At 43.5% G+C, this 26,429-nt stretch overlaps 1 protein-coding gene across 1 annotated transcript in view; it reads right to left on the reverse strand.

Annotated features, from left to right (window-relative positions):
- Positions 1 to 26,429, reverse strand: part of LOC110376201 (neogenin) — a 168,066-nt gene that overhangs the window by 26,930 nt on the left and 114,707 nt on the right. The window contains exons 2-22 of the mRNA XM_064041912.1: positions 21,614 to 21,803; positions 20,951 to 21,081; positions 17,624 to 17,805; positions 17,236 to 17,390; positions 16,240 to 16,340; positions 15,379 to 15,466; positions 14,878 to 15,019; positions 14,093 to 14,259; positions 13,321 to 13,442; positions 12,586 to 12,922; positions 12,176 to 12,299; positions 11,684 to 11,836; positions 10,267 to 10,857; positions 9,773 to 9,985; positions 4,229 to 4,349; positions 3,689 to 3,844; positions 3,163 to 3,347; positions 2,937 to 3,002; positions 2,472 to 2,616; positions 1,816 to 1,986; positions 1,156 to 1,498 (exon numbers count right to left, since the gene is read on the reverse strand). Of these exons, the coding sequence (XP_063897982.1) occupies positions 1,156 to 1,498; positions 1,816 to 1,986; positions 2,472 to 2,616; positions 2,937 to 3,002; positions 3,163 to 3,347; positions 3,689 to 3,844; positions 4,229 to 4,349; positions 9,773 to 9,985; positions 10,267 to 10,857; positions 11,684 to 11,836; positions 12,176 to 12,299; positions 12,586 to 12,922; positions 13,321 to 13,442; positions 14,093 to 14,259; positions 14,878 to 15,019; positions 15,379 to 15,466; positions 16,240 to 16,340; positions 17,236 to 17,390; positions 17,624 to 17,805; positions 20,951 to 21,081; positions 21,614 to 21,803 (3,883 nt within the window). The remainder of the gene's footprint in view (positions 1 to 1,155; positions 1,499 to 1,815; positions 1,987 to 2,471; positions 2,617 to 2,936; positions 3,003 to 3,162; positions 3,348 to 3,688; positions 3,845 to 4,228; positions 4,350 to 9,772; positions 9,986 to 10,266; positions 10,858 to 11,683; positions 11,837 to 12,175; positions 12,300 to 12,585; positions 12,923 to 13,320; positions 13,443 to 14,092; positions 14,260 to 14,877; positions 15,020 to 15,378; positions 15,467 to 16,239; positions 16,341 to 17,235; positions 17,391 to 17,623; positions 17,806 to 20,950; positions 21,082 to 21,613; positions 21,804 to 26,429) is intronic.

The following is a 26,429-nucleotide window of genomic DNA, read 5'->3' on the forward strand; positions in this document are numbered from 1 at the left end:
ACGGGACAGGAGTTATCGCCTTGGCGCCAAAGTGTCTATTACAGAAAAAAGATGCCACGATATTTACTTTCAATCACATGGGAGGAATCGGATATCGAAGTACCGACCATAAATTCAACTATAAACAACATGTTCGATCTAGGTTGGAGGAACGCACAATTGAACATTACTGAATTGCGTGGAGTAGAAGACGTGGCCAAAATTGAGCGTCAAATCGCCTACCAGAAACGACAGGAAGTACTGCCTCAGCTTTCAAATGTTTCGCCACACGATGTGTATTTTTACTCCACGACTTCCTTGTTGTTGGGAGGATTTGCTGTGGTTGGCATCTACCTTATTATCAAGAAGCGAAGAAAAATTAATTCTTCGAATACTACACCAAGCACTAAACTGGAACAGGAAGGAGCTGACAACGAAGAAGAATGCATCGAGATGCGAGAGATCCGGTCCCCGACTACACAGGAATCGAGAAAAGGATTTTGTTTTGATGACATATCTTCAAATTAATGTTTACATAGTTTTACTTTATATTTGCTTAATTTTATTATTCGCTCTACATTTTTTCCTTTATACATGTTTACACTTTAATTAATACTTTTATTTGCTTTGTGATGGTTGCCCAACTCGCCTTTCGGGTTTCTTTTCTCACTTTTTTCCCTTGGGAGCATGTACGGTTTCCGTACAATGACTCGGTTGCTGACTATGCGACCTCAATTTACTTTAATATAATTCTTCATTTTAAACTTAGTTGACATTTTTCACTCATCGCGATTGGCACGGTGGGCAGCCAACTTATAACTATTTGTGACTTTAAGAAATAAACTATTTCAAGTGATCTGCCGTGTTTTACCGTCAACTCAACTTAACTACAATCAACATACTAGCTCTGAGCCATACAAGTTATGTCAAGTTAAAACCAGTTAACAAGTAAAAAATAACGCTGCATCAGTTTTTGGATTCTTTATTTAATAGTAAATAATATTATGCTTAACTAAAAACCAAACCTTTTAGTGCGTGACGATGTCGGAGCCTGCACTAAAGTCGTTACATTGTGGTAAAGCATGTGTTTGTGTATATTATGTTATTATGTGTGTTAGTTAGCCGGCGCTGGCCCACAGCCAGGCGGAGTGGCTGTGTGTGCTGTGTGTGCTGTACCTGGTGTCGGGCGACAGCGGCGGCTGCGCGCGGCGGCAGCAGAGCGAGAGCGCGAGCGCGGCGGCCAGCGCCAGCACGGCGCAGGCGCCGCCGGCGCTGGCCCACAGCCAGGCGGAGGTGGCGCTGGCGAGCCCGTCGGGCGCGTCGGGCGCGGTGCTGTAGGCGACGGGCGCGCAGAAGGGGCCGAGCCCCTTGCTGTTCCGCGCCTGCAGCTTGAACAGGTAGGTGGTGCGGGGGCGGAGCCGCTCGACCCTGGTGCGGGTCCGCTCGCCCAGCGCCGCCACGGCCGTCCACTCCTCGCCGCCCGCACCGCCGCGAGACACCGCATACATTATCACGTAGCCTGACGAGCGGGGGAACATCATACTCGGATCAATTGCTTTTATACCTCATACAAAATAAGAGTGGGCCAAGAATTGAACCCTGAGGTATCCCTAAGGTTCGGATTACAATGATGATAAAAAGGCAACTAAAACGGATATTATGTTTTCTATCAATATCATAAAGATCAATGAGCACAATAAATATTAAAATCTCACTCAATTACTCACTCTAATAAGCAAATAACACTCATCACAAAAGACATGAATCTCCCACATTTCATCTGGTCTTCAAACCCTAGTATTACTGCTTCAACCTGTAATAATATCTAATACATACCAGTAATGACCCCATTCGGCTTGGCGGGCGGCTGCCACGTGAGGTCGACGGCCCGCGCGGGCGAGGCGGGCGGCGGCGCGGGCGCGGGGCGCAGCTCGCGCGGGGGGGAGCCGGGCGCCGCCTCCAGCGTCGTGTTAGAGACCAGCATCGACCACGCTGACTCGCGACCGCCTGCAGTAATATATACGTAATTGTATCATCTTCGTAAGATTGGCTAGTTCTTAATCACATCACACCATGTAATAGGTACTATAAATGTGAAGGTTTGTGACATGTTTGCTTCTTTACGCACAAATGGCTGAGCGGATTTTGATGAAACTCGGTAGTTATATAGATCAGAATAATTCCCGTGGGAAGAGAGAGACCGCTAACGGAAACCTCGTAGGTTATGAAACTCTATTCTAAGAGCTTTTAGAAGTTAAAGTAAATGATGATCTCTTATACGATATAGCCAAATTAATATTATGAAGAAAACAGTTGACATACTGTCTGTATTGAGAGAAAAGATTGAGGAAGACAGAAAATTCAAGATGCCAGCAAACAACCAGCACTTTCATACAAAACTTAACTCGAGCTTTTACCCTGAAACTTAATACACCACAAAAACAAGTTCACAATCAAAATAATGAAGATGTAATTTCTACAACAAGACATACCTTTAATAAGTTTAACAGCGAACTCGTACTGCGTGAAGGGGCGCAGCTCGTCCAGCATGCAGTTGAGGTCGGTCGCGTTGAACGTGCGCGCTCGCCCGCCCGCGCTCGACCACCGCACCACGTAGCGACGACCGTCCGTCGCCGTCTGGATGACAGTAAGAAGTTTATTACGATGATATGGACTTAAAAATTATAGAAACATTTTTGGGAAATTCTACGTTCCCCGGCTAAAGAATAGTTCTTGAAATAGTACCAATTTAAGTGTATCTTGTTTAATCGACTATTCTATTATACAAAGCTAGTAGCCTGTGAACAATAAATAGGTACCCAAAATATAAGAATGCCTATTTTAGGGTCAGTTATTAAACTTACTGCAAATAAATAATTTTTGATAGTAAATGATTTCGTTTATTTTATTAAATATTCCTCATGAAGGACTAATATCATATACAGTACATAACTGACCTGTCCCTTGGGTAGCGTGGGATCCGTCCAGTACACCACAGCTGTTGTTCCGCTTAGCATGATCACCTATAAAAAAAATATTTTTAGCTAATTATTTCTGAGGAACCGCTACATTAATATGAAGAAAACAATTACTAGATGGATAAACCTTGCCCTTCTTAGGACCGAATACATGTCATATGCATCAGTGCCTGAAATGCTGCTCATAGCTCGTACACTGACTCACCTTCACCCCCACAGGCGGTATGAGCGGCGGCGGCTCGTCCACTTCATCATCATCATCATCATCCTCGTCGTCAGGCTCGGCGTCATCATCAGCCGGGGCCCGGGTCCGCACGGTGGCGTACACAGCGGGGCCCAGGCCGCGGGAGTTCGACGCACGGAGAGAGATAACGTACTCCGCGTTCGATTCTAGACAATACCAAGTTGGAATTTGGTTAAGAAAGTTTTACAAACTGTTAGGTGTATTCCGCTGTATTACTTCAGAGAACTACTTCCTGATCATCAGCTTACATATCAAATTATTACACTTGATAAAGGCATTTTAAACAGAATAAAACAAAAGACAACACAAGAAAAGTCATGGCTCAACTCTACAACCCACTCGCGAAGCGTAAACATCATACAGGCTGAAAATTTTATTATCTACAAAATTTTACATAGTGATTCTACTCGTAATACTCTACCCAAAACAACGAAAAAAACTTTTCCATATAAATAAATATTTTTTATTTTTTAAATGTTTCGCATACCAAGACCGCGTATAACATGCGAGTGCAGATGCGCGGGCAGATCCCGCGCGGCGTCATCAGGTACACCCAGCCCCCAGCCCAGCACGTAGCCGCGCACCACCACGCCGCCCACCTCCTCGCCCCACCACACCGAGATCCAGTCGCGGCCCGCGCGGGCTATAGGGCGAATAATTTGTTAAATATTACGTATTATACGTATGTAGAGAGATGTTTTCAATTTAGTTTCACGTTGTATGACGGTATAATAAGTCAAAAAAATATTCAAGTGATTCGTAATCGTGCTTTTCCTACTGCATGTTTTATAATATTTAATGATTGCTACGTGTTACAGCTTTTAATGGCCATTCTAGATTACAAGAGGAGCGCAAAAATGACGAAAAAACATTTCTTTAACCTCTTGAATGCCACTAATTAGAGAGCAATAGAAAATCAATTGTGTCTCGCGTAGATTTGCGCACCGGCTACGAGGGGTATATTGAGATGATGCGAGTAAAATGACAATAATGCGGTATTTTCCTGCAGTATATAATGTATACGTACTGGTGAGCGGCGGCGGCTGCGGCGGCACGCGGCTCTCGTCGAGCTCGTGGCGCTGCGTGCTCGCCGACACCCACTCGCTGAACGGACCAGAGCCGTTCGCGTTGATCGCACATACGCGGATCTGACGGGAGGGAATATAAGTTAGGACACATAACAGACAAAGAAAATGTCCTTATGGCGGCTCCACGTTAGTACCGTAGGTTCATGTGCAACTTGTCACCGTAAATTCGCAGCACTACCGACACTGCTATGAAGCCACCATTTCAGTAGTACAAGAATTTGAAATCAATTCTTAAATTATTATATATGTCGGCGTCAGGATCCGACATCGTTAAATAAAACAAAGAGGTATTAGTCACTACAATTATTTATCACGAATTTGTGGGAGGTGTGCACTCGGCAACGGTCGGCGAACGAATGACCCGAGTCGTGCGCGCGCGCCGCTTTATATAAGCTCCACCGTTGACAGATCGACGGTGGCGCCCTCATATACAAGGTGAAGTTACGTTACCAAATCCTTCGATTTTGATACTAACGTTATTTTAGATATCTAATTCAAAAAACAAACGTTGTAAAGCAGTTACAATCAATTATGTCACTATAAAATCATATTTCATACAATAATAATAATAATAATCTTTAAAAGAATTCTGGCAAGACATTTGGTCCGATAGCACTGAACACAATAAAGAAGCACAGTGGATACACGAGGAAACAGCTAGATCTGGTTCAATTGATGACATGGCCTTTGAAGATATAGATAGTTTTGAATTAACATCAATAGTAAATAAAACTCACAATTGGAAAGCAGCAGGAATAGACGGTTTGCATAACTTTTGGATAAAACGACTACAATCACTCCACAACATATTAGCGGAACAAATAAACGACATTCTGAAAGGAGACCAACCTCTACCAGAATTTCTAACAAAGGGAATCACTTACATGATCCCAAAATCGAGCCGAACCGAAGATCCCTCACAATATAGACCAATTACTTGTCTCCCAACTCTATATAAAATTATAACGTCATGTTTAACTAATAAAATCATATCGCACACTGAAAAATATAACATTTTAACTGAAGAGCAAAAAGGCTGTAGGCGCGGGCATATGGGCTGTAAAGAACAATTAATTATAGATTCCACCATATTAAAACACGCCCAAAGATCCAAGAAAAACATATACATAGCTTACATAGATTATAAAAAGGCGTTCGACAGTGTCCCACATTCATGGTTACTAGAAGTATTAAAAATCTATAAAATTCACCCAACTATAATAAATTTTCTGAAGACTACCATGCAAACCTGGAGAACTACGCTTAAATTACAAACAAATACCACAAACATAATTATAGACGAAATAGCAATAAAAAAAGGCATATTCCAAGGTGACTCCTTAAGTCCCCTATGGTTTTGTCTGGCCCTCAATCCACTCTCAAGGTTATTAATTGAATCCAAATTAGGTTTTGATATTAAAATAAATAGATTACAAGTACACCAACTGACACATTTGTTATATATGGATGACTTAAAATTATATGCCAACAAAAGCGCAGATTTAAATAGTTTATTAGATAAAACAACAACATTTTCTAAAGACATTGGAATGGATTTTGGGCTAGACAAATGCCGTAAACTAAATATAGAAAAAGGTAGGATTGTAGAAGGAAATTATTTAACTAATACAGAAGAAGTAATAGAAGCTATGAAAGATGAAGAATTATACAAATACTTAGGTTATAACCAAGCGCGACTTTTAGAACATAAAACTATTAAAGAAAAATTAAAAAAAGAATACTATAGCAGAGTTCATTCCCTATGCAAAATGAGGTTAGCTAGTAAACATTTATTCAAATCCATAAATACATACGCGATTCCTATTTTAACTTACTCATTCGGTATAATTAAATGGACAAAAACGGAACTGCATGCTCTAGAAGTGAAAACCAGAACCATACTAACACAACATAGATACCACCATCCTAAGTCTGCGATAGAAAGAGTCATTTTATCTAGAAAAGATGGAGGGAGAGGGTTAATTGAAATAAGCTATCTTCACAAACGACAAATTATAAATCTTAAACAATTCTTCAGACGGAAACAAAACAATAGTACATTACACAAAGCTATAAGCGATTTAGATGAACAATACACACCACTAAATTTAAGCAACGACGATAACATAGAAACAGAAAATAAAACACAACATATAGAAGACATACACAGAAAATGGAAACAAAAAGAACTACACGGTAGGCACCCGAACGATCTACAGCAGATATTCATAGATAAAGATGCTTCTAATAAATGGTTAGAATTAAGTGGACTGTTCCCAGAAACCGAGGGATTTATGCTGGCGATACAAGACCAGGTTATCAATACGAAAAACTATAGGAAATATATAATCAGAGACAGCACGATGAGAAACGACCTATGCAGAAAATGTCACAGTAAGCCGGAGACCATTCAACATATCACAGGAGCATGTAGCACACTTACACAAAACGATTACACACACAGACACAACCAACTCGTCAATATCATACACCAAAAACTAGCAGACAAACACAAACTCACGCAAGAACCATACGCACCATATTATAAATATTCACCAAAATCGGTTTTAGAGAATCAGCGATATAAGATGTACTACGACCGCACTATCATCACAGATCACACCATATACAATAATAGACCCGATATAACACTTATAGATAAGCAAAGTAAACACACATACATAATAGATATAGCAGTACCAAATACAAACAACATACAAAAAACGATTACAGAGAAGATCAGGAAATACACAGAACTACAAGAAGAAATAACTAGAGTCTGGAAAATGAACCGCGTAACAATAGTCCCAATAGTTATTTCAACTACAGGCGTCATCCCAAAACAAATTTTCAATAGCCTGAATGCCCTCAATCTATCTAAATTTACTTACCTCACATTACAAAAAGCAGCTATATTAAACACATGTCGCATAGTAAGAAAATTTCTACAGCTAGACCTAGACAATAATTTCAGTGCAGTACCAAATTCTTCTTCCCAAATTATCACATCAATAAATTAGTATCTCACTTTGGCTTAGGCCCGTAAGATACTACAAATACCAGGTTTCAATAAACCTGAGCAAATTAAATTTGAAAACCAAAACAGAAAAGGAAATGAAACAGTTAATAGACACTACGACAGAGTTCAGTAAAGATATCAATATGGAGTTCGGGTTAGATAAATGCAAAACACTACACATAATTAGAGGAAAAATAAAACCAGGCGACTACACTATCAACACTACAGACACAATTACAGCTATGGAATCTACAGACTTATACAAATATTTAGGATACAAGCAACTAAAAGGAATTGATCACACATCTATTAAGAATACTTTAAATACAGAATATAAGCGGAGAGTGACCGCGATATGTAAAACACAACTCACTGGAAAACACCTCATCAAAGCACTCAACACCTTCGCGATACCAATATTAACTTATTCTTTTGGCATTATTAAATGGTCCAAAATTGATATCCAACAAATAGAAAGAACCACACGCACTACACTTACTAAACATAACAACCTTCACCCTAAATCCGCAATAGAACGACTCACCATCAAACGCCAAAATGGAGGGAGAGGCCTCATAGACATTAACAATCTTTGGCAAAAACAAATTAACAGACTCAAAACATTTTTCCGCACTAAATCACACACCAGTAACATTCACAAAGCCGTAGCTGTAAACGATCATAACTTCACTCCACTTAACCTACACGAACAAACAGACACACAACACAACAACGACATTAGTGACCCACAAATACAAAAGATAGAAGACTGGAAAAAGAAGGTCTTGCACGGACGGCACCCTCATGACCTAGAACAATCTCACATAGATACAATAGCATCCAACAAGTGGCTTAAAATAGGTAATTTATTCCCAGAAACTGAAGGTTTCATCATTGCGATTCAAGACCAGATAATTAACACTAAGAATTACCGAAAGTACATCATCAAAGACCCCACAGTAACCAATGATAAATGTCGCAAGTGTCACACACAACCTGAGACCATTCAACACATCACAGGGGCATGCACAACACTCACACAGACAGACTACACTCACAGACACAACCAGGTTGCAAACATCATTCATCAAAAACTAGCACTCAAACACAAACTCATACAAGACACAAACACACCCTACTACAAATACACACCACAAACAGTTCTAGAAAACACTTCACACAAACTTTATTACGATCGCGCCATACTCACCGACAGGACAGTTCACTACAATAGGCCAGACATAACACTCCAGGATAAAGTAAACAAAATCACCTACCTTATTGATATTGCCATACCCAACACACACAATCTGCAAAAAACAATAGGCGAAAAAATAACTAAATATGCAGAGCTTAAGGAAGAAGTTACCAGAATCTGGAGACAAGATAAAGTTTACATAGTTCCCATAGTCGTCTCCACCACGGGTGTTATACCCAACCACCTTCACCATAGCCTGAAAATAATAGACCTAAAAGACTCCACATACATCCTTCTACAAAAAGCCGCAATACTAAACACCTGTCGAATTGTTAGAAAATTCATGCAATTGGAAGAAAATGAAATAACCCCACACCACACATAACACACCACACATGCTACATTTACTTGGCACCAGCCCGTAAATGTTGCAAAAAACTAGCCAAGAGCTAAGAAACGCAAACGTTTTCCCCTAAATAATAATAATAATAAGCCCCGCAGGGCATCTGAGGCGGATGACGGGGAGTAGCGACCCCGCGGGGCCATATATCCGAGTGCTCCAGGGAGAGTATACTGTCCCCCATCTCCGGCTTGCCGGAGTGAAGCATGACGGGGGATAGGTCTCCCGCCTCTTGGCTTGCCTTCACCGGCCGGTCAGAGTGGAGTCGCTAGAGCAATGCTCGGAGGGTAGGTGCCTCGTGGTAAGTGGCGAGTGGGCCGGTGATGCTGGACCCACAGGGAGCGCGTGATCTGCGTTTAAAGTCCGCCGAGGTATCCTCACCCTTCTCAGCCGCTCATGTACCTGTTGCCCTCTTGTTGCTTTTCAGTGACTGATTCCCGGGGGCCCAGTAAGTGAGTTGGCGAGTCTCCACCTGCCATTTTTACGTGTATTTATTACATTGTTATCGGCAGGTGCCATAGTTCCCGTAGTTTCCCCATTCCTAGTCCATTAGCATCCCATCACAATAGCCCAAGTAGTTTTCATCCATAGTTAGCAATAGTTTAGCACAGAACCGGGGATAGTCCTTGGGTACATTTGTATAGTGTATACGGGGATAATCGTCGGTTTTGTGTCACCATTTCATTAAAGTTGTCTCAAAAGGGCTTCAGCGTGTTGGCTTCGGCCCCACGTTCGCCTCCCAAAAATCCGGGACTCTGTAGTCCCGAGGTCAAAAAGAGACATACATTTATAATAATAATAAAATCATATTTCATACAAAACAATATTTGAATGACAAGTCACCCTGTACATTACTCCGCACATACCTGATAAGTAGTAGCAGTATCAAGTCCCCTGAGCTCGGCTCTCCTCTGGTCGGCCGGCGTGGTGAGCGAGTCGGCCTTGCGACGCGGGCCCCCGGGCCCCGGTGCCGGCGCGGGCCCCGACTCCGGCGCTGCGGCCCGGTAGCGCACCTTGTAGCCTGTGAGGGGCCCGCGGTGTGTGCGCGCTGGCGGGGCCTCCCAACGGACTAGGATCGACTGTGGACAAAAATATTGTGTTGGTGTCGCTCTCTCCAAAGTTTTTGTCTTCACAGAATATAGCGCGAATGGCTGCGTAGATATCAATTCTAGGTATTACAACGGGCGGTGGGAGTGGGGTTATGGACACAATATGCGCTTATTTGAGTGAGGAATTTAGTTTCGAAAAGACATTTACAATAAGTGTAGTCGTAGAATTATGGCGAGTCGCTGGGCGTTCGCAGCCGCAGCTCGGCCGCACGGAGCCCGCTCACGGTGCTGCTGATGCTGGTGATACTCACAGTGGCACTAGTGGCGACGACAGTGACATTAGCGGGCGGCGCGGCGGGCGCGTCGCTGGGTGTTCGCAGCCGCAGCTCGGCCGCACGGAGCCCGCTCACGGTGCTGCTGATGCTGGTGATACTCACAGTGGCACTAGTGGCGACGACAGTGACATTAGCGGGCGGCGCGGCGGGCGCGTCGCTGGGTGTTCGCAGCCGCAGCTCGGCCGCACGGAGCCCGCTCACGGTGCTGCTGATGCTGGTGATACTCACAGTGGCACTAGTGGCGACGACAGTGACATTAGCGGGCGGCGCGGCGGGCGCGTCGCTGGGTGTTCGCAGCCGCAGCTCGGCCGCACGGAGCCCGCTCACGGTGCTGCTGATGCTGGTGATACTCACAGTGGCACTAGTGGCGACGACAGTGACATTAGCGGGCGGCGCGGCGGGCGCGTCGCTGGGTGTTCGCAGCCGCAGCTCGGCCGCCGCGCCGCCCGCCGCCGCCACGCGCAGTAAGTACGCGCTGGCCGCGCGGAGCCCGCTCACAGTGCTGCTGATGCTGGTGGCACTGGCGTCGGCTTCCACCCATTGGAACTGCTCGCGACCGCTATCCACCTGGGTGGCAGATATTAATGTGCAAGATCGTTAGTTGATTCTCGTAGATTAATCTACACATTCCAAGACACTTTTTGATTCCGTTAGATAAAAGTAGCCAAGACAACCAAGAATAAATTATTCCTATAGTTAAGATTTCACGGAAATGAATAGTTAATTTCATTTCATTCTCAAAATAAAAGACGATTTTGGCTGAATAAGAATACAAATACAAACTTTATTTAGAAGGATAAATTACATTCCATTCGGCATAAGCGTTTGATTATGTCGCCATTAAATAAACTCCAGTCATATGAAGAGTGAAGAAATGTTTTAAATATTATAAAGTCATATCACAAAGATGGATAACGGGCATCACAAAAATAAACCTCACAAAAAGTAAACATCACAAAGAATGTAAAAAAAAAAGTCACAACTGTCTGAAATCCGATCAACTGAGTATAGAGTTCCACAGGGAAGCGCACTTGGCCCACCTCTCTTTATACATATTTATATGATTAATATTAACGTCTGTGTTTGCATATTTTTGACTTCTTATTTCTTGCTGTTAAAGGCTAGTAATTGTATAGCTATTTGTTTTATAGTACTTAGACTTTTTATTACCATATCCTATCACTTTACAATGGAGTGTGGGATCACTATCACGCCAAGTTTTTTACATCAACAGCGACCCGCTCCGGCTTCGCACGGGATTACAGTATTCCCCCAATATTTAATGTATGTTATTTCACATATAAACCTTCTTCTTTAATCATTCTATCAACAACGGGACAGAAAAAGCGACCTTGTGTTATAGTTATACTATGTACTGATAAATCAGTCTTACCTCAGTATACTGTATGGAGTACTTGGTGGGCGGCGGCGCAGCGACCGGGGGCGCCCACGCGAGGCGCAGCGCGTGCGGGCCCAGCGCCTCGCCGCGCAGGCCCACCGGGGGACCGTGCGTTATCTCCTCCTCGGAGGTGCGGACTTCTATGGTCTACGATAATATAACATTCGTTCAGAACTATTTAAGGTTGTCTTAGCGATAAGATCGGCCATTATGTCACCTACTTTAATTAATTCTAAAATAAGACATGTAAAAATTAGTATACGTGATAAAGTGTATTATCTATCTAAGCCCAAGTTCACAGACGTCGTCAGTTTTATTAAAAGAATTGGCCAATTTTTAAACTAAACCGTTGTTTTAAGAAAACTATCGTTTATGGTTGCGGTGAACTAGGCTTGGGTCTTGGAAGATTATAACTTTAGTGTTTAAAATGTGTTGCTTTTATTTGCTTTTCTAATGTGATATTCGGCCAGTTAACAATATACATACGTCACTAGGCGGCGAGGTATGCTGGTCAGTATACGCTCGAACACTGAATAGATAGGTGGTGTTGGGCTGCAGCGAGGCCACGTTCATCTCGTGCCGACCCGCCACGCCGCGGGACACGCGCTCTCTGGGATAACACATGGGCATTAAAATGAGAACCAACAAAAGTTTACAGGTTTAAAGTTATTAATAAAACTGATTGGCATTTTAGGTATTGGTCCAATGTTTAAAACACTGACTTATTAATAGATCAACGCCCAACTGAAAACTCAGTGTTTTTCATTAGATTTACAAACTTTTATAAACGAACTAACGTATTTTTCGAATTATGCACTAAGAATGGATTTTAATACATATTTTTCTAAAGGCACATGAGAATAAACCTAAAAAAAATGTATACATAATATTCTCACCTCTCACTCCCCTTCACTCGATACACGACAGCATACCCCGTGAGGTCCCCCTCGGCCTGCGCGGGCGGCTCCCAGCTCAGCGTCACGAAGCGGTGCTTGACGATGACAGCCCGCAGCCCCCGCGGCGCCGACACCGCCGTGCCGTTGTCTCGCTCCAGCTCCAGCCCTTCGCCCCGGGGGAACACATCATCGTCAGTGTACTCCTCATACTCCACGTCAGGCTCTGACGTGTACGCTGAGGAGGTCTCTCCGAGGAAGTCTTCGTCTTCACCAGGTGGGGGGGCTAGGTCCTGGTCGGAGTCGTGGTTCGACGAGTCTATTGTGATGTTGGTCAGCTCTGTAAGGAACGGGATTAGGAAAACGAAAAATTTAAATAAAAAAAAATGAAATCATAAAAATAATAAATGAACAAAAAAATATGTCTGTAATAAAAATAATGACAAAACAACATAAATTGAAAAAAAAATTACGAAATAAACAAAAATATTCTGTTAACAACATAAAGAGAACGTAAACATAAAAAAAAATACACAAAAACTCATATTTTTTGAGGATAAGTTTCATAGGGATACCTATAGGAACTGAGGTTTACCCTAACTAAATCGATAAATGCATTCTCAACGTAGCAGAGAACAGTTTTTCATTAACATCTGCCTTTAGGAATTGCTAAAGTGTCCACACACTGACGACTTATAATCTGTTCAAAACGATAAACACTAGCTTTCATCAACATACCGTCATCTGGCGGCAGCACGCGCAGCCGCAGCGCGGCGACGGCCTGGCCGGCCGGCGAGCTGGCCACGCACTGGAACATGCCCGCGTCCACGCGCAGCACGCCTTGGATACGGAGGGAGGACCTGCAATAGAACATCACGTTAAGTCTTTTACTTGCCAGAATAAAACACGTCACTGAAGCTGCCGCCCTACTAGGGCAACAAACTTTTTGTTGTCATAAAAAATCCCCAGCGCTTAGAATACTGTCCTATAAGTACTTTTTTTGCATGCCAAATTAGGCAGAATATAGCTCGAACATTTAACCACTGTGAATGTAAACTGGTGCCACCTATGTTCTAGTAAATAAATGTTCTTTCTAGTCATCGCGTAGGGTTATGTACTATATTATACTACATGTATACTAATCGGTCTCCAAAACCTCGTCAGCACCACGGGCAGGTGAGGTTGGCAATTGTGGCAGAAGCATGGAAAACATAATAACTGGTGGAGCTGCCATAACGGAAAATCTTCTAAAAAAGTAGTCCGCCAAAACGCGAATGTTCGAGGGACGAGGAACGTCACTATCTCACCTAAGGGTGCCTACACCTTCTTTCGTCGACAGATGTTGACAGTTCAATCGTTGATAGATGTCTCAAAGATCCTGTACGCCTTGTCAGTTCACTTTGGTCATGCCCTCCGTACATTTTCGACCTAAAAGAAGGCGCCAGATCTACCTGCATTATGACATCTCCGCTCATCTTTCCTCACTCCCCTCCCGTGGCCATTTACTCACCCATCCACCAGCGCGATGTCATGGTTGTTCGGCGTGAGCGGGTCTCCGTCCTTGAGCCACGCGACGCTGGGCGGCGGCCTGCCTCGCGCCTCGCAGCGCAGCGTCACGTCGCCGCGAGCACGAGCTGTTACTACAGGCCCGCCGGGTAGGGTGACGCGGGGAGGGGTCTAGAAAGGGAAAATATAGTCTCAAAAACAAGTCAAAATCATTGATTTAATGATTTATGTACACAAGGAATACAGACAAGAAAAAAATGGAACAGATAATATGTACAAAGGCACAGCTTATTTCATGAGAATCATCCAACAGGCCCGTTACGGTTGGGTGGATTTATTAGAACTTGGCAAAATAAGGCAAAATGTATAAAAGACTGTCCTCAAAACGCCCACCCTTAACTTCTTCCTATGTGTTTTGCTGGAAATAAGAAGCGACGCAACAATTTCCTCATGCTTGTTTATAGAAAACAATGTGTATAAGATCGTCACAGATTGCATGAAACATTAAATTGGAATATGGCACAGGTACGGCCAATGACAAATCTGCTTGTGATCTTTCAAATTACCATCCCGTCAGGCTGTAGCCTGACGAAATAAAGGGTGCACTTGTGCCTGCACAAATGTCTGTGAACTGTAATATGTCCTGCGCAGCTGGGCCATCTCTCTGAATGAAAACAGGCGCCATCGCAGATAATCGGTTAGTAGGACATCATACAATGACCAAGGAATTACGATGAATCTTGCTGTGTAAAGACCACAATCGTAAATATGAAGTAATTAGTTACATACGAGCACATGCAGCTGCGTGGAGTGGTCGGCGGAGTCGAGGCGGTTGTGCGCGCGGCAGGTGTAGGCGCCGGCGTCCAGCGCGCGGGCGGACTGCACCCGCAGCGAGCCCGACCCCACCAGGTAGAAGCGAGAGTCCAGGTCACTGGGGGGAGAGCACGGGTTAGATACACGACTATCTTGGCAAAAAGATGGAAAAATTTTAAAAAAGGAAGTTAAATACACGTCTATTTAAAAAATCGCCCTAATACCAAGCAGGGTTATGTTTATCTAAACCGCCTTTAAAAATCATAATGGTGAAACCCACCCTTGTTAAAGACCCCCAGAAATTAAATAATCAAAATCAAAACTTACAATGTTTTCTACATAAATTTTTTGACAATTGTGAAGTCAATAGAAGCTAACTTCGAACATGCAAAACTTTTCGGCAATAGCTGTACGAACGAATGCACAGAATGTCAAATACCTTCACTTCCGAAACTATGCAACAAAAGTTAAGTTTACCTGAGATCGATAGCAGCGCCGTTGTTGAGCCACGACATCTCCGGCTTGGGGTTACCCACCGCCGCGCAGTCGAACGTCACCGACGCTCCTGAAACATGTTCCCTTCAGTCAGTGACAGTTGTTTCCAAATGATTCTGATAGCTACCAAAACTTCTTCAAGATATTCGTTTTAAAGGTTTCATCACCATCAGGTCTAAATATCGTGATGGGATCTCAGAGAAAACAGGCACAATGAGATAGAATGAAGATCAACATGACAATGTACAGAACCATAGAAACCGAGTCGATCTGATGACGGAGACGACAAAATATCCAATAACTCTTCAACGGTATACAGCTGATATCTCCTGTTTGAGTTTACTCAACGTCAACTATTTACTGCACCGTAATAAATTGTTGTTTGTAAGAGCTCTACCTCACTGGGACGCCATGGCGACGTCGCCAGCGGCACAGGTCTGGCTACTTCTGGCATCCAAATGTCGCCAAGTCGAGTGGCCATGGCGTCTTGACAGTCAATTGTTTACGTCGTCGCTCAAGAAATTGCAAGCTGACTGGTGACCACATTGGCGACTGTGTGAGAGAGGTGCGCTTTACCGTGTACATTATAGTGGCTACTGTGGCCACGTCGCCAAGCTGCCACAGTAGCCAGAAGCCACATAGGGAACTGTAGCTCGTGGCCACGCCTCCAATTTGGCGACGTTGCCAAACCGTCGCCAAGTGAGTTAGGTTCCATACATTTCAATACTAACTGCTTGGACACGTAGCCGGCGACGTCGCCATTGGCGTCCTAATGAGGCAGGGCTCTAAGTGGCAAGCCTCGTGGCTAAGTAGAGAAGCCACGCAATACATATAAGTGGTTACCTTCCATGACGGTGAGCGGCGGCGGCGTGGCGATGAAGCGCGGCGGCGACTCCGCGCTGGCCGGCTCCGCACTCACGCGCAGCTCCGTCTCCGCGCTTATCCTGCGATACCATGACACTCGGTAAGATACTCATTGACAACATCAGATGAAACAAAAATTGATCTCATGCTTATTTGGGGACACAATTGTTTTTTTTTAATTCATTTACTTTGCGGTCTTGAGATATCATGCTGCCCAATATTTTGGCATCGACATATAATATGACAGTCTGACTTTCTAAGGTACAACTCCCATTGGAAATGGTGGGTATTATTGGAAGGGCCATTTTAATGAAAGAAAATATACTTATTGTCTGTTTCCCTGTTCTCCGTGTCTCAAAATACTAAATATTTTCAACCACATGAACCGACCTGACCGCTCTTCAGCCACGTCACCTGGGTGTTACACTCACTCCCCGACACTACAACATACTTGTGTTGACTGGGCGCGTTCGCCAGCGACACGCGGCAGGCGTACACGGCGGCGTCGTGGTGCGTCACCTGGGTGTTACACTCACTCCCCGACACTACAACATACTTGTGTTGACTGGGCGCGTTCGCCAGCGACACGCGGCAGGCGTACACGGCGGCGTCGTGGTGCGTCACCTGGGTGTTACACTCACTCCCCGACACTACAACATACTTGTGTTGACTGGGCGCGTTCGCCAGCGACACGCGGCAGGCGTACACGGCGGCGTCGTGGTGCGTCACCTGGGTGTTACACTCACTCCCCGACACTACAACATACTTGTGTTGACTGGGCGCGTTCGCCAGCGACACGCGGCAGGCGTATACGGCGGCGTCGTGGTGCGTCACCTGGGTGTTACACTCACTCCCGACACTACAACATACTTGTGTTGACTGGGCGCGTTCGCCAGCGACACGCGGCAGGCTTATACGGCGGCGTCGTGGTGCGTCACCTGGGTGTTACACTCACTCCCCGACACTACAACATACTTGTGTTGACTGGGCGCGTTCGCCAGCGACACGCGGCAGGCGTACACGGCAGCGTCGTGGTGCCGCAGCGGCTCCAGCTCTAGGGCTCCGCTGGGTGTCACCCACATGCGCGTGCTCTCCATGCGCAGCGGCTGGCCGTTCTTCAGCCACGTCACCTGCAACGTTACGGGTCATTAGTGAGAGATACATCAGCACGTTTAGAGGCTAAGATCGTCACACTTATTTCTTCAAAGGGAAAACGTGAATATGTACGTCGTTATGTACTTTGTCATGTACTCCCTTTTGTGCTCCCCATATGCCTACCCACGTAATCTCCTTATGTACTCCTCGCGCGCACCCCGCACGACAGCAGCGCGGCGCCCCCACTAGCCCCGGCAAGTGTACTCACGTTCAGCTTGAGCAGCGGCGGCGCGTTGTGCAGCCGGGCGGCGCCGTACACCTTCCTGTCGGGCGCGGCGGACAGCAGGCGCAGCGCCAGCCGCGGCGGGGCGCGCACCCCGCACGACAGCAGCGCGGCGCCCCCCGCAGACCCCAGCACTGAGCGGGCGCCGCCCACTAGCTCCGGCACCTCTGTAAACGTAGACAGGACATAGGGTTAGAGAACACTTAAAAGGTATTGCCAATTGCACCTCGGTTTGAAGAGAAAAATGTTCCAGATGATGCAATGAGAATATAGCTCTGCATCTCCTGGAAAAATAAACTTTCACTCGTTTTGAAGATGTAGGTATTTGTGATGGGAGCCGAAAAACAAAGAAGCTGAAAATCTTCACAATTTATCTTGACGAAAATTGGACTAACCACCCTAACGCTATCGAGAGGATCCTGTGGATGTTCTATACTCTACAATCGACTACATCTACACATTAATCATTTTTGACCTTCTTTTGACTAAGAATTTACGAACCTCAATCACACCATTTCAAAAACGCCCATCTCGATCATTCCTGCCAATTCTAAGACTTCAATTTCGACTACATTATTTATTTATTTATTTATTTACACCACTATCTACCATTACAGGTTTATCTTAACCTAATGCGATAGACGGGACACAATACTACAAAATAATAACAAAACATAGATAACGCCAATGCACAACAACATCAAAACATAAAAATTAGACAGGAAAATAGGACATACAATAAAAAATTATAACGGCTTTAAAATTAAACATAAAAACAGACAAATAGTAGTAATAATAAATACAACACAATATTAATTATTATAACACAAAAGATGCAATAGTCCTCTTGCGAATTCACCAAAGTTACACGTCAATACGTCCATCTTTGTATGGAGCACGTTGATGTTGACTATCGCTCTGGTAATAGGCGACTTGGCCATAAGGTTAGTCCTGGCTGGTGGTGTGACCAGAAGTGGTGGGCTCCGGCGCCGCCACACATAACGGTCGGGAACACAAATGTTTAGGCTACCCAAAATCCCAGGGTTATGTTCCTGGCCCCGAATTACCTTCACCAAATACAATACCAGAGCGAAGTCCCGCCGCACCCTTAACTCATTATACCCGACCATGCCTATCACAAATAGTGTGGGGTACATTAGTGGGTAAAATGGATAGACCCCGTACAACTTCAGGTATAAATATCTGGTGAACTTATTTTGAATACGCTCCAACATGACGGAATATTTCACCTCATGTGGAGCCCATATGACCGCATTGTATTCTAACTGACTCCTGACTAGCGCATCATATAGTACCTTGATCGCTGTAATGTTGGTAAAGTGTCGCGACTGCCTCAGCACAAATCCTAAATTTCTATAGGCCTTTTTACATATTTTAACGATATGCTCTCGAAATGATAGGTCAGGAGTCAGTGAGACACCTAAATCACGTACCTGAGTGACGCGCCGCATCGGAGTATTTTCTATCACGTACTCATAGTTTAGCGGTGAACGCGATCGAGTGAAACTAATCACTGAACACTTAGATATGTTGAAATAAAGCTTGTTCGCATAACTCCATTCCACTATTCTATCTATATCCTCCTGCAAACGCACACAGTCAGATTCATTCGTCACCTTTAGCAGCAACTTGAGGTCATCTGCGAATAACAAACAAAACCCATGTTTGATAACCTCCGGTAGATCGTTTATCATTACAATGAATTCTAGAGGCCCCAAATTGCTGCCCTGACTTACCCCAGACCAGGTATAATATGCGTCAGACTCACATCCATTAAAATCAACGTACTGCTGTCGGTCACGCATGTAGTTAGCAAAAAACTGTAAAAGATGTGGTGAGCAGCCGATGTCTGCCAGTTTCTTAAGTAAGCAGTCATTGTCCACAGTATCAAACGCTTTTTTTAAATCAAAATACGCAACATCTACTTGCATCCCGGCGTCTACCACGGGTACTACCTTTGTCATAAAGTTTAGCAGATTTGTAGCAGTGCTATGTCCCGGTCTGAATCCATGTTGCGCATTCGAAAGTCGCGCGCTCACCTGGCCCAGCATGCAACGTTGAATAGCAGATTCAAAAACTTTGGCCGGTGTGGACAGCACAGCCACTGGTCTGTAGCCACTAATGTCAGTACCGGCCTTCCCCTTTGGTACAGGAATGACCCGCGTTGTCTTCCATCGGGTGGGAAACATTGCTGTCCGGAGGCAGATGTTAAATATATAGTGCAAGGGCTCTGCCAATACCCTACTGCAGTCTCTAAACAGAAACGCTGGTATTCCGTCCGGCCCTGCCGAGCGCTTTGGTTTTAAGCGGTCCAGTGCATCTCTCACGTCTTTCAGACTCAAAGAGTTAACCTGCACGTGAGCACTACTGCCCGCTCCGGTCACCGCCTGCGAAGGGTCTAGACGCGGTGGTTCGCAATTGTACACCGAGTGAAAGTATGATGCGAATTGATCAGCACATTCCTGGTCCGAAAGGTGTCGACCGTCCTGTACAATAGTCTGCCTACTATTTGTATTTCTTTTTGACCGTATGTATTGCCAGAATGACTTCGGGTCTTTAGCAAACTGACGCTGGATAGTGTTTTGATGTTGAACGTGAGCAGTTTGTATCGCTTTTTTTATTCGCGCTCTATACTGAGAAAACATGTCATAATCCTCCTTTTTTTCGTAGCTTTAAAAGTCTTGTGAAGCCTTGCTTTAATTTTTATATCTTTAATAATGTCCCCCGTATACCAGTGTGGAAACATTATGTCACAATACATCCCCTGACAAATGCACACAATAGCTCGGGTCCCGGCGCCGGAGTTCCGGCGACCGATGTCTCCGCGCTATCTTATCGACGTCCGGCGCATCTCGTAGGGTCCGACCTCTCAGATGATGTGACAAACAGGTAAGGTAAATGGTTGATATCGTTGAAGTGAGGATCTTAAAGCTTGATGTAAATTGGTTTGTATAGTGCTGACGAGTTCTAGATAGTCTAGTAGTGAAAACGATCACAGCAAAAGGCTCACTTAGCCTAAATCTGAAGTCACTGAGGGCACCGTATATTGTAAACGGTCTTTGCTTTGACAAAGGGCACATGATGACTTAACCATGTATCACTTTGTATGTACACTAGTTATAATTACTGAGCATCCAATACAGGAGGTCGACTACACAACAAATTATGCAAGATCGTTAGGGTTATTCAAGAAGCTTAACCAGCACAAAACCTGGTAGATTCTCATTAACTCTCATAGAACATACAATGTACACTCACACTGCTGACATCTCCGTTATCATGTACACTCACCGGCTAGGAAGACGCTGGCGACTCGCGACAGGATGGTGCCGACCCCGTCCACGGTGGCCACGCACTGGTACTGCCCCGCCAGCGCTGCTGACATCTCCGTTATTGACAGCGACCCGTTTGGCAGTTGCTTCCTGAAATGCAAGTGTTTCAAATTAATATAAAGTCTGTCGGCGCGGCGAAGAGCCAACCTCTCGAATATGAGGACGAGGATTCGATCCCAGGTCAGGCAAGTACCTACCAATGCAACTTTTCTAAGTTTGTATGTACTTTGTAAGTATGTAATCTTGGGGAGCAATGACTGTGTTTCGGATGGCACGTTGAACTGTAGGTCCCGGCTGTCACTGAACATCCTTGGCAGTCGTTTCATATAGTCAAAAGCCAGTAAAATCTGACACCAGTCTTATCAAGGGGTATTGGGTTGTCCGGGTAACTGGGTTGAGAAGGTCAGATAGGCAGTCATCATCCTCCGAGCCTTTTTCCCAAACTACGTTGGGGTCGGCTTCCAGTCTAACCGGATGTAGCTGAGTACCAGTGCTTTATAAGTCAGTAAGGTCAGATAGGCAGTCGCTTATTGTAAAACACTGGTACTCAGCTACATCTGGTTAGACTGGAAGCCGACCCCAACATAGTTGGGAAAAGGCTCTGAAGATGATGACAACTCACCTATACTTATCAGTATCCGTAATGGCATGGTCCCGGGTCGGCGTGGCGGAGACGCTGTGTCGCCACGCGAGGCGGATGGCGCGCCTCGAGGTCGCCGAGCACGGCAGCAGCGCCGCCTCGCCCGGCGCCAGCACCGCGTCCGCCGGCTCCGTCGTAAAGCGGACCCCCGGGTCTGCTGGGTCCTCGCCACCTGGGGGACAAGGAATAAGTCTGTTAATAAGGATTCTGTTATACATAGTCTAGTTGTATCCCACGATTTCACAAGCAAAATCAAGATTTTTCAATAATGGCTGCAAGACAACACTTTTCGAACGTCAAAAAAAATTACAAAAGACAGGCCCTAAAACTACCACCATTCACCACTTCCTTCCTATGTGCTTTTGCTGGGAAGAAGAAACGGAACAAACTCCCCAGCAACACATGTCTGTCTGTAGATTAAAAGATCCTTAAACATAGTTTGATACAAATTGTTATAAATATGTTGGAGGCGTCATCAGGATGGCACTATCGTCCGACATCAGTTAAAAGAAACTCAAAAACGTTTATTCAAATTAGTCAGAACAAAAGACAGCCCCCAAAACGCCCGCCCTTCGCCACTTCCTATGTGTTTTGGCCGGGGAGAAGAAGTGGCGGAACAAACTTCCCAGCAACACATGTCTGTCTGTTAGGTAAGACGAACCATTACAATAACCTTTACAATATGGATCTACAACGGCACTACAACACTAGGCAATAACACTAGGTACACTAGACGTGACGTAGGGCAATATCGAGATGTGCGCAGCACGACGACTCGACCAAGACTGAGCTCCGCGGACGCCACGCTGACCGCCATGACTGCCAAGCGCGCCAAAATGTTGTTTCACCGGAAACGCCGCTAGAGGGCGCGCTTGCGTGACGTTTAGTGTCCGTACTATTGACAGTCTCCGACAAATATATCTAATGTTATTTGTATATTGCAGTACAGGACAATATGGCCCGATTTATACCACAAGGAAACTTTCTGTTTTTAAAATCAGCAAAAACCTACAAACATTGCAAGCACTCCAATAAATGCATGTAGGTATTATGAGAAGTGTTGATTTTGCACATTTTTTCCTCAAAACTTCATATTTGGTTCAAAAGAATTCTTTAAGAAGAACATAAACATTGACCCTGGCATGAGATCACGCTATTTACTCACAAGTCTTGATCAAAACAATCGAACATCTGTTCACATATAACACACTAGCGGTCGCCCGCGACTCCATACGCAGACGTTTCTAAAAGTAAAGTAAATAAATAGTAAATACATAGATATAAAAACTTAACAAATTATATACCAAAATCTTCCTCGAGAACCACGCTACCGAATGGCGAAACCCGCTTGTAAATCGATGCAGGAGTTTTGGAGTTTATCGCGGATAAACAGACAGACGTGGCAGAGGATTTTGTTTTATAATATGTAGGTATGTTTTGAGGAAGACAGAATCAGATGGTCGAGTTGTAAGGTACGCCGTATAAGGCACGAGTAGGCTGTAATGTATTGCAACAATGTACCACTACTTTCGTTTTACACCTTTTTCAGAAGAATTGGGCCATCTCGCATAATACGGAACTGAAGAAATATTGTGGCTTCAATCTGTTATGTTTATCCTTCCATATTCGGCGAAAGCAAAACATATAAATAAAATACATTGATACATTTAACATGAAACATATGGGGCCCATGAGTATACAAAATTTAGACCCGATACTGCTTCTCAGGGGATAACAGTATACTTCCCCACTATTTGTACGTTATTTTACATATAAACCTTCCACTTTAATCATTCTGTCTACTAAAAAAAAACGCATGAAAATTGGTTGCATAGTTCTGAAGATTTAAGCTTACACGCGGATATAGGGACAGAGAAAGCGACTTTGTTTTATACTACGTAGTAGTGAAGTAGGAATTAGTGTATTCGTCGCATTTAGTAGTAATAACACAAACAAAATATGGGGCAACAACCATAGCGTGCTCAGTTATCGCGACTATTACTTAACTGCTGGCTTCAGGAATATTGCCGGGAAAGCCCACTGACCAAGCGGTATGTTGTAAAGAAATTTGTGGAGTTAAACCGTTTGAGTGCAGGTTTAATTACTGCAATAGGCTTTAAAGGTGGTGTAATAGAATATGGTTGGAGTATTTTTTCTACTTGTGAATATAATTTTCGCACTGCAGATTTCGGGTTGAAGGGGTCAGTCAGACATGCATGATGCATTTTGTGCTTACACCGTCATTGATTCTGCCAATGTCCTTATAGCCTTCATCAATAAATGGCGTATCTTACTCTGAAATTAATTTTTAGATCATTTCTGTAGTTTCTGAGATTAGCGCGATTCAAGTAGAGTAATAAACAAAGCAAGTTTTTACCTTAAGAATATTAATGTACATACCAGTATAGATAATATAAATTGAGAAACCCTTAACTGATGAGCAACTACATAGTTTTGACACATCAAACTTTTAAATACCATATTTTATCTATTATACATTTACATACTATCCTATAATTGTGTTTACATTTTATAATCACAGTCAATACGTACATTACGTATTACACACAATGTACACAACAATAGCACCTCGTGTTTGCACAATATTATATCCTTCATCATCTGAGGCAACTATTGACCCACATACACGTCCTTGCGAGCCGCGTGGGAACCGACACGTCACATGCAAACAGCGGGAATAGAGGATATCTGCAGTGAAGTGCAATGCAAACAGTAGTAAACATAATGCACTTTTTATAACAGCTTGTTAATGGACATCAAAGAAAGCGCTAAAATTATGTGAGTTAAACTTATGTCAGTAATTTTCAAAAGAGCATTTTGCGATAAAATAATCTGCTGATCCTTACTACAAAGCTTAAAAGTACTGTGTGCAGCAAAGTCTGGTCTTTCTAATAAAATGTTCAATGTTAGATAGCGGTTTCATCCGGGTGCCTAAAGTACCTAGCAATTTAGGGACGTGGACCAAAATAATCGCGAAATGCTTATAAAATACATGTGCCTTCCCAATCAATCCATTCGGTAGAATGTGTGAGATTCCACTCAATATGTATAAAACACCTATAATTTGTACTACATTCTGAAAAATAAATTTTTCTTTCTTTCTTTCAACAAAACTTCACAACTAGAGCATATAACTAAAGCTTCAAGCCACAGTCATCAACAGTTTCTATCAAGAGACAATAGCGCCGCGACCCCGAGGTACGAACGATTATCTCAGAGGTGGACAGAAAGACACGTGTTCATTATACTTGAGACAGCTTCACTTGTGTGTGTTTGTATGCACCTATGTGTGTGTGTGTGTGTTTGACTATTGTCGTGGTAAGTGGTAGATAGAAAATTGATAATGTTAATATGATGCGTGAGAGCAGCTGCTGTAATAGGAACGATTTTTATTTTTAAACCTTGCCTACAAAACCTTAAAAAGATTTGTTAACACAAGCCACTGTTCAAAATTCACTGGGCTTGGATAACTAAGTATCTACATATTTGAATCTTTGTATTTGTACTTCTGCTAGCAATTTCACCGTCCCTACGGAACTACTTCTCGGACCCGTATTAAATGTAGCCTATCTATAGCCTTCTTCAGTAAATGGGCTAGAAACACTACAAACTTTATTAGTATAGATTAACGTAGCTTCCATCATATACATGTGCTAATCAGTAGCATAGTTACACCTAATCTACCTACACTTATAGCCAGCCTATTCAGTACACACCTCACCACACTTGCCTTCTCCAAAAAAACCAGTTGAAAATCCCCAAAAGCACATACCCAGAGATAAGCCAACAATACAAACAGCAGCCGATTACATGACGCGACATACAGGGGAGTCGTGTGTCAGTGAGCACGCTATCAGCGACATCTGCTGGCTCGATACTGCCAATTGTCAATGGCGACCACGTGGCAGTAAAACACAGAAAGTCAAGTCGGTTTTATGTGTCTAAAACTACAAAGGTCTTTTTCATATTAGACAATTTCTTTATTCCTTTGTTTCTATTTTAGTTCTATATATATATATATATATATATATATATATAGTTTCTATATATATTTTCTATATATATAGTTTCTATTTTCGGAACGTAAACAATCCTAACGAAATAAAAGGTATCGCAGGAATATCATAAAATTCAGACATTAAACTGAAATATTTAATTGGTAGTAAGAAATCTCAATCATATCTTCAACTTAATTTAGAAACATACAAATAGAGAAAAGGCTAAGCAAATCACCATGAAAATATACTTATCTACAGGGTATACAAACTATTGTAAGATAAGTGCAGCGACAATAACTTCCATACATACTTACATAATTAAAGTTAACTCACAACCCTTAGCATGTCAACATCAAAAAACCTCACTATTTACCTTCTATCATCACCTACACAGTGACACAGCCATAACCCACCGTCTGTGGACGTCGTCCGCCCGCATGCGCGCGCGCACGCAGTCAATCACTAGCGTACGACATCCCATTAAACGACGATCACTGCTGATTGACTATCGATACTATCGGGGTACTAGTGATGTAATTTATCTCAATTATTTTGAGGGTAAAGGGGATGACTGGACCCTGATATATACTTAGTTTTAGCGGAATTTCTGTCATACCTTTAATTAAAAAGTTTAAACTATAGAATAAGGATCCGTCGTATTGCATGTCTTCTTATATTCTTACGATATTTACAGCAAGATCTAACTATGGAATACTTCGGGTCTCACTATAGCTAGTAAGTTTATAAAGAATGCTTTATTGTAAGCGGTAGTGCCCAAC

The sequence above is a fragment of the Helicoverpa armigera genome, chromosome 27 (assembly GCF_030705265.1).
Source record: "Helicoverpa armigera isolate CAAS_96S chromosome 27, ASM3070526v1, whole genome shotgun sequence".
NCBI lineage: Eukaryota > Metazoa > Arthropoda > Insecta > Lepidoptera > Noctuidae > Helicoverpa > Helicoverpa armigera.